This window comes from Penicillium cinerascens (assembly GCF_028974065.1).
Source record: "Penicillium cinerascens strain IBT 15544 chromosome Unknown contig_24_segment0_segment0, whole genome shotgun sequence".
In the NCBI taxonomy this organism is placed as follows: Eukaryota; Fungi; Ascomycota; class Eurotiomycetes; order Eurotiales; family Aspergillaceae; genus Penicillium; species Penicillium cinerascens.
Window position 1 is genome coordinate 1125610 of NW_026695290.1, and position 13863 is coordinate 1139472.

At 53.5% G+C, this 13863-nt stretch overlaps 7 protein-coding genes across 7 annotated transcripts; 6 read left to right on the forward strand and 1 right to left on the reverse strand.

The window, feature by feature from the left end:
* Positions 1-870: 870 nt before the first annotated feature.
* N7498_003507 (C2H2-type zinc finger protein) lies at positions 871-2928 on the forward strand (the record flags this gene model as incomplete). The annotated part of the gene is made up of 2 exons (XM_058450569.1): positions 871-2697; positions 2755-2928. The coding sequence occupies 2 exons, from the start codon at positions 871-873 to the stop codon at positions 2926-2928; spliced, it is 2001 nt and encodes a 666-aa protein (XP_058310031.1).
* Positions 2929-3995: 1067 nt separating this feature from the next.
* N7498_003508 (uncharacterized protein) lies at positions 3996-4519 on the forward strand (the record flags this gene model as incomplete). Its single annotated transcript, XM_058450570.1, has 3 exons — positions 3996-4107; positions 4157-4257; positions 4319-4519. The coding sequence occupies 3 exons, from the start codon at positions 3996-3998 to the stop codon at positions 4517-4519; spliced, it is 414 nt and encodes a 137-aa protein (XP_058310032.1).
* Positions 4520-5253: 734 nt separating this feature from the next.
* On the forward strand, positions 5254-6702 carry N7498_003509 (DNA replication factor Cdt1 C-terminal domain-containing protein; the record flags this gene model as incomplete). The annotated part of the gene is made up of 1 exon (XM_058450571.1): positions 5254-6702. One exon carries the CDS (start codon positions 5254-5256, stop codon positions 6700-6702), a length of 1449 nt encoding a protein of 482 aa, XP_058310033.1.
* A 326-nt stretch (positions 6703-7028) lies between these two features.
* Positions 7029-9916, forward strand: N7498_003510 (mismatch repair ATPase MSH2; the record flags this gene model as incomplete). Its single annotated transcript, XM_058450572.1, has 2 exons — positions 7029-7052; positions 7118-9916. 2 exons carry the CDS (start codon positions 7029-7031, stop codon positions 9914-9916), a joined length of 2823 nt encoding a protein of 940 aa, XP_058310034.1.
* Positions 9917-10208: 292 nt separating this feature from the next.
* On the forward strand, positions 10209-10756 carry N7498_003511 (uncharacterized protein; the record flags this gene model as incomplete). Its single annotated transcript, XM_058450573.1, has 3 exons — positions 10209-10430; positions 10516-10608; positions 10691-10756. The coding sequence occupies exons 1-3, from the start codon at positions 10311-10313 to the stop codon at positions 10754-10756; spliced, it is 279 nt and encodes a 92-aa protein (XP_058310035.1). The 5' UTR covers positions 10209-10310.
* Positions 10757-10775: 19 nt separating this feature from the next.
* On the forward strand, positions 10776-13025 carry N7498_003512 (phosphatidylinositol N-acetylglucosaminyltransferase subunit Q/GPI1; the record flags this gene model as incomplete). Its single annotated transcript, XM_058450574.1, has 3 exons — positions 10776-10910; positions 10962-12641; positions 12690-13025. The coding sequence occupies 3 exons, from the start codon at positions 10776-10778 to the stop codon at positions 13023-13025; spliced, it is 2151 nt and encodes a 716-aa protein (XP_058310036.1).
* Positions 13026-13301: 276 nt separating this feature from the next.
* On the reverse strand, positions 13302-13745 carry N7498_003513 (uncharacterized protein; the record flags this gene model as incomplete). The annotated part of the gene is made up of 4 exons (XM_058450575.1): positions 13302-13397; positions 13473-13543; positions 13595-13632; positions 13705-13745. 4 exons carry the CDS (start codon positions 13743-13745, stop codon positions 13302-13304), a joined length of 246 nt encoding a protein of 81 aa, XP_058310037.1.
* Positions 13746-13863: the final 118 nt, after the last annotated feature.

The window sequence follows — 13863 nt, forward strand, 5'->3', positions numbered from 1 at the left end:
CTGAATGGATGTAATGGAGACTGTATCCTCCCGCTCCTGGGTTAGCGTTCGTGGAGAGTTCCTGGGATTGGCAGAACGACGGTCTGGAACTCGCGCCCGTCGACACGCGGTTATAGTCGCATTGCGATCTGGTGAAACCCTCGATGATTCGCATCGGTAGCCCCGGAAAGCATGGAGTTCCTGGGATCTTCAATTTGATGTTGGAGAGAAGTTGCCCCTCGCTTCCGATAAGCCTTTTGCTTTCTCGTCGTCACCATTTTCTTATGTTCTTTACTTACATCACTCCCTTCCGTACCCCGTTGGTTCCTTTTCCTTTCCTTTTCTTTACCCTTTCAATCCGGTCGGATATATCACCTTATTTCATACCAACCTGAAACCTCGATCGGGTCCCACCATCCCTCGCGACCTGTCTCCCTGACAGTGCCTGAGATGCTCGCGATCGGCTAACTCTCTTTCCCCTGTCCTCCCACATTTTCTCTTTTTTCTTCTCAACCCTTGCGTCGCCTCGGACTTGGAAGGTACATTCCATATCCAACCCCTCTCCAACCCCCTCCCCTCCTCCCTCACTCTCCTAAGCTGCAAATGTACGTGTCGAACCGCTTTGTTCCTGTAGTCTTATACTAAGGTTTTTGCGCAAATGTTTACAGTCAGCCTTGCCATCCGACTCAGTGTCTCACTGCCCTCCGAGTTCTCCGGCGTAGCGCTGCGGCTCCTTCGACACTTCGACTTCGAGCCTGATAGAATACCGGATTATAGTGACGTGGACCGGGTTGTCAGCTTTGCGACCGCGGGAGGATAGGAGTGGTTTTCGCCCCCCCTCTCCGGAACTCGAGAGATCCTTGACATCCGCCTCCACCGCTGACGCCCACCATGGCCGCCTTCCTCCCCGTCAACAACTCTTCCCCCGAGGACCACGCCATGCACGGTGTGACAACTCCCCGTGCCAACCTTAAAGGGGACCCGGTCACCCCAGAACGTTCTTCCGTCGCGGATCAACGCCCGGACGCTTCCATGACCGCCGGTAGCGAAGGCCTGTCGCGGGCACCGGCGTCTGGCCATGCCAGGAACACTTCCTCGTCCGACGATCACATGCACGACGATTCCGAAGGGGAACATGATACCGACCACGAGGACGAGCCGGGCAGTGCGCCGCCGTCGAAGAAGAAGAAGGGACAGCGCTTCTTCTGCACGGACTTTCCTCCCTGCAACTTGAGCTTCACTCGCAGTGAACACCTCGCTCGACATATTCGCAAACACACTGGCGAGCGTCCTTTTCAATGTCATTGCTCGCGCCGCTTCTCCCGACTCGATAACTTGCGGCAGCATGCCCAAACGGTGCACGTGAATGAAGAGATCCCGGGTGATTCGTTGGCTGCCACGGGCACTCGATTCCAACGTCAGGTGCGTACGGACCGAGTGCGTCCACCGGGCCGCGCCCGAGCAGGTACAGGAGGCAGCGCGGGCGGCCACAGCCGCGGTCACAGTAGGAACCTGTCGACCTCGAGTATCACATCTACAGCCTCCACCTTCAGCCAACCTCCGGAACTTCGGCGACGACCCCCACCCCTCATGATGGCCAACGACCCGACCACTCGGGCTCGTTTAGGACTGGATCCGATGGGAGAGCCTCCGAGTACGCCGCCAGGCCAGATTCGTGGCGTCCCCGGTTCGAGCGGATCGCCGTATACTCCATCCAATGTGTTCTCTGCCGGGCCGGGTGCTAGCCCGCAGTATGCCTCTCCTATGTCCTCTGCATCCCATGGCTTTTGGGAAGGTAGAACCGCCGCTCGTCGTCTTTCCGTCCCCACCAGCAGCAATCCATTCATTGCGCAGCACGGCAGCGCATATCCTCCAGCCTATGTCACCTCACCCGCCGGGGCCCCGTACCCGCCGAGCGCGGCCGGTGTCTTTGCGAGCCCGACTAGCACCAACTACCCGTCGTCTCGTGATGAGGGTACTCTCACCGCAGCCGAGGCGGAAATGCGGAGAAGAACATGGCATCCTTCAACATATCCAGCATTTGGCCGACCAGGAACCAGTGGTCTGAGCCAGTTCCATACACCCGACACCGTCCAGCCACCAAGCGGTGGAATCAACAGCAACAAGTCGGAACATCCTCCCCGACTTCCGGGAATTGAAAGTTTCGACAAGGTTGTCTCTCAACAACGACCTTTGACTCCTCCTACCCGCAAGCCGAGCCCGATGCAAATTGATACCTACCACCGGCCTCCTCCAAGCCACGCGTTTGGATCCGGTTACAGCTATAACCAGCCGTCGGTGCGCCCGGCGCCTCCAATCTCCGGTCCTGGTCACCGTCGGGGCCATGTGTCCTGGGACATGTCATTGCATCACAACCTCACGGGTCTTGACATTCGGGATCGACGGTCTTCCCGAGATGCATCTCATTGGAGCCAGCAGACGATTGCAGAGCTCCAAAACGTTTCTTCTCGCCCGTCTTCCTCGTACCAGCCAGCCTTCGGCCCTATGGTGGAGAGGAGCCCTGAGAAACACCGTGGCCATGCTCCCAGTCTCTCGACTAGCAGTCGGCCAAACCACCAATCTCCGGAAGACTCCAGTAGCAGCGAGGGCGTTCACACTCCATCCACAGCATCGGTTGAGTACCACCCAGCGATTGTACACAGCAGCGGATTTATTGAATCGAACGACTCCTCGCTGCCATCCGACCATCCTCAACCGGTAGGAACTCCTCTTCGAACGGACGGCTCTCGCCTCGCATACTAATCGCCGTCATAGATCTGTGATCGACAATCTCCTCACACCGACGGCTACGCGGGTCACGCGGAGCGAGAGCCGCGGACCGGTGTCTTCTCCGACCCATCTGCACGGGAATCCGGCATGGGCCGGTTGGAGGCCCTGGTGGCCGTCGCGACGAGCGAGAACAAAGGAGCAACCAAGCTGTTCCTGTAAATTGGATTATCCTATACTTTTGCACCCCGACGCTCTTCCTGTCCATTCACACAACCGTGGACATTCTCTTTCTCTCTCTCCTCTTTCTCTCTCTCTTCCCTTGATGAATTGACGACTTGATGACTTATACATGATGGAAATCTCCTCCAGATGTTCGGGAGTTTTGTTTATTGGGTCAATGGAGCTCTGGTTCTCTGCATGCCCTGGCGTTCGTGCGGGAGCTTTGGATGGCGTCGTGTGCATGACGATACCCCAGCCTGGACTTGGTCCGGGCTGTCGACGGTCGTGGTGTGGCTTCGATCGTTCGAACTCTCTCTGCTTGGCCGTGTTTCTGCTTTTGGGACGACTTGTCTCTATAGTTCCGTTGTGTCTTACTATACTTTTTTTATGACGGTGGATTATGTGCCTACGGACTCTTGATGATCGTTATACTCAATATGACAATACGAATGATGAATTACGTTATGCGTTGTAGACTATCCAGTTCGAATGAAGACGATCTCCAACCCCGACCTTGACCCCGCATGGACAAGGATCCCCCATTCCCCCATTTCCCGAACACACGCACGAGGAGGCCCAGAATCTGCTAGTCGAGGGAACCCGATCCCATGGAAGGATTCTTTGATTGTAGAATACTAAGCAGCAAAACCGTGGGTGGCACGATGGTAAGTGGAAACGGGTTCGGCGATGACCAGCCGGTGACGTCGAGAGGGGAGCATTGGACCAGGCTAGCGCCGAATGAAACCACACCCCGACTTCCGCATCAATTCGTGAATGGCAACACCGGAGCATGAATTAAGGGTCAACGAGCATAGAAATAGACCGAATCGAACCATTTGAACATGACTATTTTTCCTTGTTTCCCGTAACCGCATTCCGAGTCGATCAGCCACCGACAAGCAAACGAGGTGCAGGCGGCAGCACATGCAGGGCCCGAGTCGAACGATCCGGGCATAGACGTCATAGTCTGCTGACGGCGACCCTTGCTATAAAAGCTGGCATCCCCGATTCCTTCAGGTACTCGCCCTTCAACCAAACTCACATTACTTGACCTACCACATTTCACCATGTCGAAGAACCGAATGCCCCTTTACCTCGTCCTCGCTGGCGCAGGCGCAGGCGGTTACTACCTCTACCGATCGGGCGGCAATGTCGACGGTGCCAAGAAGGAGATGAAGAGTGCGTTTCCTCGCCCCCGAAGCTACTGGAAGGTGCTAATCCGATACAGTTGACGCCGAGAAGGCCCGCGAGAAGCTGCCCCACGGTAACAATGCACAGCAGGCGGGCGCCAACTTCGGCAAGGAGGCCGGTGCCAACATCGATGAAGCTGTACGGCTGTCTATTCCCCAGGGGGGTTCCTGATCTTTATGAACATCGCTAACCAGTGCAGGTCAACAACGCCCGCTCCAAGTTCAAGCTGGACGAGAGAATCCCTGAGGCGGCGGAGGACGGAAAGAAGAAGTTCAGCGACCTTAGCCAGGAAGCCCGGAACAAGCTCAACGAGGGCATTGACAAGATGGATCGCACTGTTGAGCAGAAGGCTGCGGAGGCCAAGGGGACTGCTTCTGGCTGGTTCTCAGGCAAGAAATAGATGGGTCCATGCGGACGGGTCTGCTTTACTTTTCATCTCTGATGGTTAATTAATCGGCAATATTATGTTCATGATCAATGAGAGTCATCATTCAATTGCGTGTTCTACTTGAGTCGTCCTTGCGGAGTGGTGAGGGTGTCGATGCTGGCGGGGCGGGAATAGTATCACTTATGCAGGCCACGGTGGAGTACTTGGGGGGACTAAACTGCATTTGCACCTGAGTGCTAGCGTCAACTATTCCGCCCGGTCTAGTGCGTGTTGGCCGGCTGGTTCTGGCCAGCCGAGGATTTCGTAGTCCCGGTCGCGACATTCCAATGCCCGAGCATTACCACAGTGACGAGAATGTCGATCCGATTTCTCCTGAAGTGATTTCCCTGCTATACAAATTGTCATTCTATTATCTATTCCTTCTAACAAAACCATATTCTTTCTGCTGCACAAACTGCTGCTTAAGACACTTGGTTAATTCCGTCCAGTGGAGACACGCGTGATTTAACCCGATTGAGACAAGGGCGTTTCCACGCGACTCGGACGCGTCTCACGTTCACGTCTGGACTTCGCGCCCTTTTACTACCCTTCACGCTTTCCCTTCCGCAATTTCTCACTTTCTTGTTCTTACCCCAATTCTCTCTAATATCCCGGTATCTCTTACCCCGAGTATACTTCATCTCCATTTATCCGTCTCGACTTCTTCTTTCCCCCTCTGAACCCGCACGAGAAAAATTGCAGTCGCGATGCCGCGTACCAGGCAGAGCCTGCAGGCCCAACCCGCCATCCAGGTCTTCACCAGGGCAACCAAGGCCGGTATCACACCGCAGTTAGCCGGAAAGCCGACTGTCTCGCTACCTAGCAAGACTGCCACATTGCCGGTTACCCCTTCAAAGAAGAGAAAACTGCAGGAGCTCGAAAACGTCGACACCGGTACTCGGCAACCAGAGGAGGAAGCCGGGACCCCCTCGAAGACTCTCAAGTTCAGCCAATTGTCTGTCAACTCGCCTCGCAGCGGTCACTATGCCACACCCAAGCGCACTCCCAGTCGTCGAACCAGTACCCCAGCCCAAATTGACCAGGCCCCCTCGACACCCGGAACCCCTTCGAAGCAGTCGAAACTCAACTTCACCCCGATCCGCGAAGAGCCCAAACTTGCACCGCGCACAAAATGTATCAATGACTTCTTGGATCTTCACTCGTCTTTTGTCAAGGCCCTCTCTCTCCATGCTGCACACAATGGCCCGAACACCCCTGCCGATCTGAGAGAATTCCTTCCCAGCGTTACCCGTGTATGGAGGAAGCGCAAGGTGCAGATCAATGATTTGCAGCGTCTGCTCTGGGTCTGGGACCAAGGTTTGAAAGCCAAGGATGTTTCTTACCGTCTCGCAAACTACGGACTGGGCAAGATCTGCCTTGAACGAACTGTGCAGTCGGATACACAGCCTCCGGCTTTGCAAGATGCGTTTGAGCAGGCATTTGATCTGCTCTGGGCGCAGACTGAAGACTCTTTGCAGCAGGTCACCGAGGAAGATCGTCCTTCTCTGTTCCTTAACACACTCGATCTCGCCGTCATCCACGAGTCCCTCACCCCATTCACCGCGTTCCAGAAAGGCCAGCAGCGCCTGCAAGACCTGAGAGGAGGTGTGCTTCGGATGAAAGCCGACAAGTTGCGCTCGGACATGGAAAAGTCTGGCTCGAAGCCATTGGCTGCCACCAGCAGCCGTCGACAAGGCCTTCTGGACCGCATCAAGAACAAAGAGCTGATCCAGTCTAAGCTGCCCCCCCCGCCGTCCAAGAAGGAGATCCTCCGTCGCTCTGCTGCTGATAGAGTTGAGGAAGTTGCCAACATTCTGGCTCTTCTCCGCCCCGCTGGATATGTGGGCACTGGTATCAAGGCCATGCTTGCCAACCAGCGCAAGCCGTTCCAGCTCGACACCATCGTGCAACACATTCGCGACTCTGCCCGCAACCCCATTCCCAAGGAGGAGGTGGAGGCATGCATTGAGATCCTCGCGGAACCTGGAATTGCTGGTAACTGGATTAACATCGTTACTATCAATCAGATGCGCTCTGTGGTGTTGAAATCCTGCAAAGATATTGCATCTAAAGAAATCGGGGCCAAGGTCTCACAAATGAAGGCCAACTGGGACAAGTCTGGTTCTTGTGTGCAGTCTCCTCTTCTTAGTATTTGAGCGGTGGATTGTTTGGTTGATTGATTTGTATTCGCATCCGTGGAGCCGGGCTGCTCGCGGTTTTGCATCAGCGTTTGATGATACCCTGTACTGTAGCATTTTATGTCTTAGCCTATACTCTGGCTACTATTAGCATTAGATCCTCAATAATAATAACGATATCTTGAAATAAACTTCCATCAATTAGTAGTCTGATGTATCAACACTGGAGCCACCGACCACTTAACGCGCGACGCGTCCCACGTGACCGCGTCCGGAGCGCGTCTGTAGCTCATCCCAAGTTCAGCCCAGATCTTCCTCCTTAACATTGCAGAATCACCGATAAAATGTCTTCACGGCCAGATCTCAAGGTATGCTTTGCATTCAGTCTGCAGATCAATCCCATAGCAAAATTGACTAACAAGCACCGTGGCAGGTCGACGACGAAGTCGGTTTCATTCGCTTTTACAAAGACCTCCCCACCTCCGACAACAATGAGACCATCCGCGTGTTCGATCGAGGAGATTGGTACTCCTCGCACGGTGCAGATGCTGAGTTCATCGCTCGTACCGTGTACAAGACCACCTCCGTTCTCCGCAACCTCGGCCGCAGCGAAACTGGCGGTCTACCCTCCGTCACCATGAGCGTGACCGTGTTCCGCAACTTCCTGCGCGAATCTCTGTTCCGTCTCAACAAGCGTATCGAGATCTGGGTCTCTGGTGGTGCGGGCAAGGGGAATTGGAAGCTGGCGAAGCAGGCCAGCCCCGGTAACCTGCAGGATGTGGAGGAGGAGCTGGGCAGCGTGGGTGCTTTGTCTATGGACTCTGCGCCTATTATTTTGGCTGTGAAGATCTCGGCGAAGGCTGCCGAGGCAAGGAATATCGGTGTGTGCTTTGCTGATGCCAGCGTGCGAGAGCTGGGCGTTAGCGAGTTTCTGGATAACGATGTCTACTCCAACTTCGAGTCTCTGGTCATCCAGCTCGGTGTTAAGGAGTGCTTGGTGCAGATGGATGCTGCACGGAAGGATGTGGAGCTGGGAAAGATTCGAGCCATCGCAGATAGCTGTGGAATTGCCATTTCTGAGCGGCCCGCGGCGGATTTCGGCGTGCGAGATATCGAACAGGATCTGACTCGATTGCTCCGAGATGAGCGCTCGGCCGCTACCCTGCCCCAGACGGAGCTTAAGCTTGCTATGGGCTCTGCCTCGGCTTTGATCAAGTATCTCGGTGTGATGTCTGACCCGACCAACTTCGGTCAGTATCAGCTTTACCAGCATGATCTGTCACAGTACATGAAGCTTGATGCATCCGCACTCCGTGCTCTGAACCTTATGCCCGGTCCGCGGGACGGTGCCAAGAGTATGAGTTTATTCGGTCTGCTGAACCATTGCAAGACCCCTGTGGGAAGTCGCTTGCTTTCGCAGTGGCTGAAGCAACCCCTGATGGATCTAGCCGCGATTGAGCAACGTCAACAGCTTGTTGAGGCGTTTGTTGTGAACACCGAGCTCCGTCAAACCATGCAAGAGGAGCACCTGCGCGCGATTCCCGACCTCTATCGACTCGCCAAGCGTTTCCAGAGGAAGCAGGCGAACTTGGAGGATGTCGTTCGTGTATATCAGGTCGCCATTCGTCTGCCCGGCTTCGTCGGTGCTTTGGAAGATGTCATGGATGAACAATACCAGTCGCCGCTGGAGAAGGAGTATACATCCAAGATCCGGGCTCACTCGGATAGCTTAGCCAAGCTGGAGGAGATGGTGGAAACTACAGTTGACCTTGATGCCCTGGAGAACCACGAATTCATCATCAAGCCGGAGTTCGACGAGGGCCTTCGGGTGATTCGCAAGAAGCTCGATAAGCTACGCTATGATATGGATATGGAGCACCGTCGGGTTGCCAAAGACTTGAACCAGGAAATGGAAAAGAAGCTTTTCATGGAGAACCACCGAGTCCACGGCTGGTGCTTCCGTCTCACTCGTACCGAGGCGGGCTGCATCCGCAACAAGCGTGAGTACCAAGAATGCTCGACGCAGAAGAACGGTGTGTATTTCACCACTTCAACTATGCAGTCTCTCCGTCGGGAACACGACCAGCTGTCTTCGAACTACAACCGAACCCAGACCGGCCTTGTCAACGAGGTCGTCAACGTCGCCGCTTCATATTGCCCGGTCTTGGAACAGCTCGCTGGTGTCTTGGCTCATCTTGACGTTATTGTCAGCTTTGCCCATGCGTCTGTTCATGCTCCGTCAGGATATGTCCGTCCAAAGATGCACCCCCGAGGAACGGGCAACACTGTTCTCAAGGAAGCCCGTCACCCATGCATGGAGATGCAGGATGATATCTCCTTCATCACCAATGATGTTTCTCTGATCCGTGACGAGTCTTCTTTCCTCATTATCACCGGTCCCAACATGGGTGGTAAATCGACCTACATTCGCCAAATTGGTGTGATCGCGTTGATGGCCCAAACTGGCTGCTTCGTCCCCTGCACCGAGGCCGAAATGACAATCTTCGACTGCATTCTTGCCCGTGTTGGTGCTAGTGACTCGCAGCTCAAGGGTGTGTCGACTTTCATGGCAGAGATGCTTGAAACCGCCAACATCCTGAAGTCCGCCACTTCAGAGTCCTTGATTATCATCGATGAGCTGGGCCGTGGAACCAGTACCTACGATGGGTTTGGCCTGGCATGGGCTATCTCAGAGCACATTGTGACACAGATCCGCTGCTTCGGACTCTTCGCAACTCACTTCCACGAACTTACTGCATTGGCGGATCGCTACCCCAAAGCCGTGCAGAATTTGCATGTCGTGGCCTTCATTGGTGATGGCACCGAGAACCACGCCGAAGCGGAGGAGAAAAAGAAGCGACAGGTCACGCTGCTCTACCGCGTCGAGCCGGGCATTTGTGATCAATCATTCGGTATCCACGTCGCCGAATTGGTTCGCTTCCCAGACAAGGTTGTCAACATGGCCCGTCAAAAGGCTGAAGAGTTGGAAGACTTTACTTCTGCGAGTGGCGAGAATGTTGGTCAACAGCCTGCACCCTCGCTGGACAAGTACTCCCAGGAAGAAGTTGAAGAAGGCAGCGCACTTCTCAAGGAGATGCTGGTCAAGTGGAAAGCAGAGATCGAAGGCAAGGAGCTATCCCCAGAACAGAAGCGCCAGATAATGCGCGATCTGGTTCAAGCAGATGAGAAATTGCAGGGGAACAAAGTGTTCCAGGGCATCAAGGCTCTATAATGGGTTCGATTGAGTTGTTCAGGAGTCTGGCGTCCGCGGGAACATCTAGGAAAAGGCATTTCACGAGAACGCAACTTAGCTACATCTTTCTGGGGGGAATTCATACCTTTTTTCCATTTCCATCTACTTTGTTCATTTCGTTTACTTCCATTTTATTCATGATAAGTGCATGTAGATCCGAGTCACGTGGTGCCACCTTAATCGGTCCAGACAACGCGCGGAGCAGGCGCGGGATTGTCCTCATCAGCCACTCGTTTGAGCTCTTCCTCAACCTTAGGAATCCACCCGGTATCTCCATCGTCTACCCTCACAACTCTCTCGGAAATTCTTCGATCCTCCCCCTCCAGCTATGCGCGCAGACTAATCGGCGACCCGCTTGGATTACCCTGAATTCATGCACCCCTTTTCCATCCTCACCCTTGGGATCTTCGTCGCGGGCTACATCACCGCCAGGTGGGACCTTGTCACCCGTCTTTACGAATTGGCCATTTTCGCGTGGGATCACGGCGTCGTGGTACGTTGGTTTATGGGGGCAGCCCCTCCGCCTCGACTTGGCGCGCTATTGTTGCTCGGTTGCTTACAATAATATTCGGGTTTAGACTCGCACGTTGAAGGGGTTCTTGATTCTCTCGGTCTTTTTCTTTCTCTTGATTCTGCCTATCAATCACCTGGCTTCGAGGGAGGGCACTTTGGTGAGTTACACCAGACAGTGGAGATACATGAGCATTGATGTATTGGCGATATCGATCATGGGCTAACAGCGTGCGCAATTAGCACCCACGCCACGTGAACCTCGGCGTTTCCGCGCGGGAACAATTACGCCGGCGAGGCTCCTTCTAGACACCCGGAGGATGACAATATGCTCATGAGCGATGGGCTACTGCGGGTATTTTGGCCATATGATCTCCCGCGATCCTCGTTGCCGGGGGTGATAGTTGGATGGCGCAATTCGGAGCTGGATTTCTTTGTGCTCACGGTGCTGGAAGATGTCGAGGTTTGTGCTGAAGGCCTGGCTTTGCGCGGCAGTTACTGATTCTATTGACAGCCACGGAATGTCGACAATGCGCTTCGCGCTGGAATCCTCTTTCGAAATGCTCCACATCCAATTGTTCGCATATTCAGCCTCTGTGGCCGATCTCAGATGCATGTTCTCGGCTCGACGAATCTCCGCGATCCTCCGACGTCGTTTAATCCCTCCCATCTATATGTGACTACGCACCCGCCGTCGAAAGCGCCGCAGATTTATTGTCCGCCGGAAGCCAATTTGTCGGTTCAGGTTATTATGTTTCACCGTCCACAACCGACGCGCATGGAATATATGTCATTGGATCCGATTTCCCTTGCGTTGGGTGATAAAGTCAAGGCCACAGAGGATGGTGGCTCAGTAACGAGTAAGGTCGAGTCCGAGGAAGAGAGGGAGAAAGCTCGGTCTCGAGTCTTGGTTGAAAAATTGAAACTTCACACGGTGGTCAAGCATGTTCCGTCGCTTAAAGAGCAGGCTCTTCCTCTGATTGTCAACCAAGTCAATTGCGCCTACGAGATGAGTCAATTGATGCATAAAAACAGTCATCTAATTGGAATCCGGGCCAAACGAAGCATGAGCGTTGGTGAGCGTGTCGTGGAATCTGCTACGACATTGTGGGGACTCTTTGTTCTCTGCGTGGCTCATGTGTTCTGGCAGTGGATTTGGCCGGTTGTCACTAGGGTTTTTGTCATCGGGCTCGTGGCCCACCGATCAGTCGCGGAAGTCGTCCTACAGGTTCTGGAATGGCGTGCAAGACCAGATGCCGCGGCTATCAAGGATATTTCTGCAACTGCTCAACAGGTTGATATACGGCTGCAGCAGTTCTGTTACTGGCCTATCCAGTATGTCAAATTGCGTCAGAGGAAAGACAACTGGGAGAGTGTGACGACCAGCCACCCCGATTATATTCGGTTTTACAACAGTCTATGGCTGGTGGCCAATGATGTGATCATCGGAATTGCCCTCGGCTCATATATCATTGACAACGCGAATTGGGTGGCTTCTCAAATCAACCTCGTTCTCACTGGCTGGACCGTTGAAGGCCTGCAACGCACCATTTCATGGCTGATGGACTGGCCTGCCGGTTTAAAGCTGAACAACGAGCTTGCAGCCTTCCTCGGTGATCTCTTCCTCTGGGTCATTGAGAACTGGGCAGCCTGCATCGCCAATCTCCAACCATATCTCCCTGCTGTTATCTACATCGTCGGCTGTTCCAGCTTCGCCGGAGCCAGCATGCCCATTGCCCTCTTCTCTGACCTTCTCTCGATTCTGACCGTTCACATCTACTCTTTCTACATCGCCTCTGCCCGTATCTTCAACTGGCAGCTTACCATCATCATCTCCCTTTTCCATCTGTTCCGCGGGAAAAAGCGGAACGTACTGCGCAACCGAATAGATTCATGCGATTACGACCTCGACCAACTCTTGCTAGGAACCATTCTCTTCACGGTGCTCTTTTTCCTTTTGCCAACCGTGGTGGTCTTTTACTTGACCTTTGCCTCGGCTCGAATGTTGATCATTTCCATGAAGGCCGGCTTCGACACCTGTCTGGCGTTCCTGAACCATTTCCCTCTCTTTGCGCTCATGCTACGCGTGAAAGATTCCCAGCGACTACCTGGAGGTATCCGATTCGAGCTTCGGGATGAACTGGACAAGCAGAGCACGGATTCAGACTCTACCTTTTCATACATCCATCTTGAAGTTCGTCAAATTCTTCCCCCTATACATCAACGTTCTAACATTCCCTAGTCCATCCCACTTCCGCTCCGCGCAATGTTCGACCAATACTTCCAACTCGGCCACCGACTTCGAAAGCACTATTTAGCACCACGCGTCATCTTCTGCCTCGCTACTGGCCGCTTCGTCCCGCCCATCCACCGCCGCAACTTATACAGCATGCAGTACAGTATGCTCCCTGCACGTCGAGCTGGAATGGCTGAGGTGTGGGCTATGCTCACTCAGCCGAAGAAGGGTAGTGGTGGAAGTGGTGGCTCTGGCTCTGGCTCTGGTGGTATGGGTAACACGATACCCAAGGTCCCGCCGAACTTTGGGCAGGGGGACAGTCGAAGACGAGGTCATCGATGATGCGACGCGAGTCTTTATCCATAGTCAGCGAGCATATAGACTTGTAATGCAGCTTTTCTTGCCCACATGATTTCCCTTTCTAGGTTTTGAAGTCTGAATTGTGAATATATTCCAATTGGAAGGTTGAGTCGTCGTTGGATGAGATGGTCTTATTGACAGAATATGTTACATGCACCTGTCCATTTGCGCCCATTATTTGGAGAGAAAAAACTGCCGTCGCTCATATTAAAAGAAAGAAAATGCAAGAGTAGGGTTTATAATGATGCAGAGCATGATTCATGATTTTTTGAGAAACTCTGCATCAGTCTCACTGCCGTTGGTCTTGCGGGCATCTTCCAACATGGAATCAATGCCTCGCTCCTTGAGAACCTTCTATAAGTACAACCGTTTTATTAGTCACATGTCTTAAAAAAAGCCTACTAGAGGTAATCAGAGCGCATAACTCACGGTCAGGCAAGACCTGTACTTGTCGAACAGCGCCTCGCAGTCATTTGATGTGGTGTTGCCACGCAGGTATTCTGTCTTGCTGTCAGCCACGTCACAGCCTCTATCCAGCTGGTTTTGCATACTCTCGCTGTACCACTTGAGAAAGCAAGTGTCATATTTCCTGCAGAGCTCCAAGTTAGCTTCTATAGCTCTCATCTCACATGGAATGTAGAGGCAGAGGGTGGAAACCTACTCTTTGATCTCGTTACATTCGGGTGCAATAGACGCCGCCATCTTGTCCGGCGAGATTCGTGTCAGATATATCAGAAAAGAGAAATCCTCCCACCTAGGAATCCCTGAAAAGCTGAGTTTCTGGAGATATCGAAGTTGCCAGAATGAAGGCAGTCGAGAG